This window comes from Terrapene carolina, unplaced genomic scaffold, assembly GCF_002925995.2.
Source record: "Terrapene carolina triunguis isolate 2854851 unplaced genomic scaffold, T_m_triunguis-2.0 Scaffold21, whole genome shotgun sequence".
Taxonomy (NCBI): Eukaryota; Metazoa; Chordata; order Testudines; family Emydidae; genus Terrapene; species Terrapene triunguis.
In genome coordinates this window covers 41,429,597-41,431,756 of record NW_020664372.1, presented here as the reverse complement: position 1 = coordinate 41,431,756, position 2,160 = coordinate 41,429,597, and the positions used below count along the sequence as shown (strand labels likewise).

The 2,160-nt window shown below is 48.9% G+C and overlaps 1 protein-coding gene across 1 annotated transcript; it reads right to left on the bottom strand.

Moving 5' to 3' along the window:
• Window positions 1-780: 780 nt before the first annotated feature.
• LOC112121165 (histone H2A-beta, sperm-like) lies at window positions 781-1,194 on the bottom strand. Its single transcript, XM_024220236.1, has one exon. The coding sequence runs from the start codon at window positions 1,192-1,194 to the stop codon at window positions 781-783; it is 414 nt and encodes a 137-aa protein (XP_024076004.1).
• Window positions 1,195-2,160: the final 966 nt, after the last annotated feature.

Here is a 2,160-nt window from a genome sequence, read left to right as displayed (position 1 = left end):
GGGAGCAGCACATATGCCCAGGGGCATAAACCTAAGAACTGAGTAAGTTTAGGCGCCTACAGGATTCAGCAGGAATTTTGTGGATTGCAATGGAGCCTAGAACTACTCATACGTGCCTAAGTCTGGGTTTAGGCCCCTAAGTGCCTTTCTGAAGCTACCTCAAGGAACAAATAATGCACAGGTGACCATCATTAAAATTACCAGGGTAGTCCTACTCCACCTCTTACAGCACAGGAGAGAAATCCACACCTACTTTATCATCGCTATAGGAAACCTGAGTCAAAGTTTCCCTAAACTGCCTAGTACTTTTGAGTGCCCAATCTGAGATACTATAAGAAGGCCCCACTTACAGAAAGTGCTGAGCACCCACACTCTGAAAATCAGGCCAACCCAAATTAGTCTCACTTCATGCACACGCAATCATTAGTTTTTAAAATCTTGTCCCCAAGTTTCCTTAAATTAAGAAGTGGTGGGACAGCAACTTCCTTCTCAAGTGTCAGGCCATAGTTTCTCTATCTGCCAACTTCAGAAAACAAGTTTCAGGGGCTTCTCTATGCACTAAGTATTTATTTCAAAGACGATTAAAAAAAAAAAAAAAAAACACACACACACACACCACAGGAGGGAGTCCTTAGGAGGTTCCATATTTACAAGCAGTGAAGACATACAGTCTATGTATAAATATATGGATTACAACCAAGAGTCCTATGTGCATGAAGTGCTAGTGTTGTGGAGAAAGCCAGCCTTAGAAACAGCACACTTTCAGCAGACTAGCGGTTACTAGAATTCCTGTGACTGGCCATCTTTTAGTCCTTGCTTAGGCACCTTTGTGGTCTTGGGAACAAGAGCAGGAAGGATGTTGGGCATAACTCCTCCTTCAGCAATGGTCACCCCAGCAAACAGCTTGTTCAGCTCTTCGTCATTCCTCACGGCCAGCTGGATGTGTCGTGGCCCAATCCTGCTTTTCTTGTTTTCACGAGCAGCATTTCCTGACAGTTCCAATATCTCAGCAGTCAGATATTCCAGCACGGCCGCCAGGTAAACCGGAGCGCCAGCACCTATTCTCTCAGCATAGTTCCCTCTTTTGAGAAGCCGGTGGACACGACCCACTGGGAATTGCAGACCAGCCTTCGCTGACTTGGTTGTCTTCGAGGCAGTTGTCGGTTTCACATTTTTCTTTCCGCGTCCAGACATCCTAACATCAATCTAGTGTAGAGAAGCGGGGGAAGGGGAAGTAAGAGTGAACATTAGCCAGAGGCTTGTCTACACTAGAAAATTAGGTTGGCTTAACTGTGTTGCTCAGGAGTGTGAAAAATCCACACCCCTGAAGGGCATAGTTATGCCTACCGAAGTCCCCATATAGACAGCCCTAGGTTTATGGAAGAATTCTTCCATTGACTAAGCTCCTGCCTCTCGGTGATGTGGATTCTCTAAACTGAGAGAAGAACCTCTGGGCAGAGACAAATTATGGTTTTGTGGGGCCCCAGGCCAGAGCAAGTGAGGGCCCCTCCCCACCCCTTTCACCTGCAGTCCCTTCCCCCCCCCCAGCACTCCTGCTGGGGAAATGGGGTCAGGTCACGGGGGCTTACCTCGCCCTCCCACTCCCCGACCCAGCACTCCTGCTGGGGAGCAGGAGAAGCCTCCGCACCACGACCCCACTCCTCAGCACTAGCGCTGTCAGGAGCAGGTCAAGCCCCCATGCCCTAACCCCATTCCCTGGCAGGAGTGCTGGGTGGGCGGAGAGGGTCAGGGTGCTCATTTTTCCAGGGGCTCCCAACTGGCCAGGGCCCCTAGGCATGGGCCCCATTGTCCCAGTGGCTAATCCGCCACTGCCCCTGGGCATAGGGAGTGTCTACACTTAAGCATTACAGTGGCACTGCTCTAGCATTTTAAGTGTAGACAAGCTTCAGGATGTCATTATAGTATCCAAGTGTTTCTTAAGCTATAAAGAAGCAGGAGCCAATAATACACCCTCTCACTTTCCCACCTTTATTTGTTCTCTTTAGGAGGAAGGTCCTGATTTTAAGATGCCAACTTAGTAGTAGTAGTTTATCAAGTGAAATGCCTCACGCTCTCTCCTGAAGAAGGAGCCTGTTTGAGTCAGACAGCTGGTTAGAAGTCCGGTCAAGGGAAAACCGCAGCCCATCAAGAGTCTCCAGT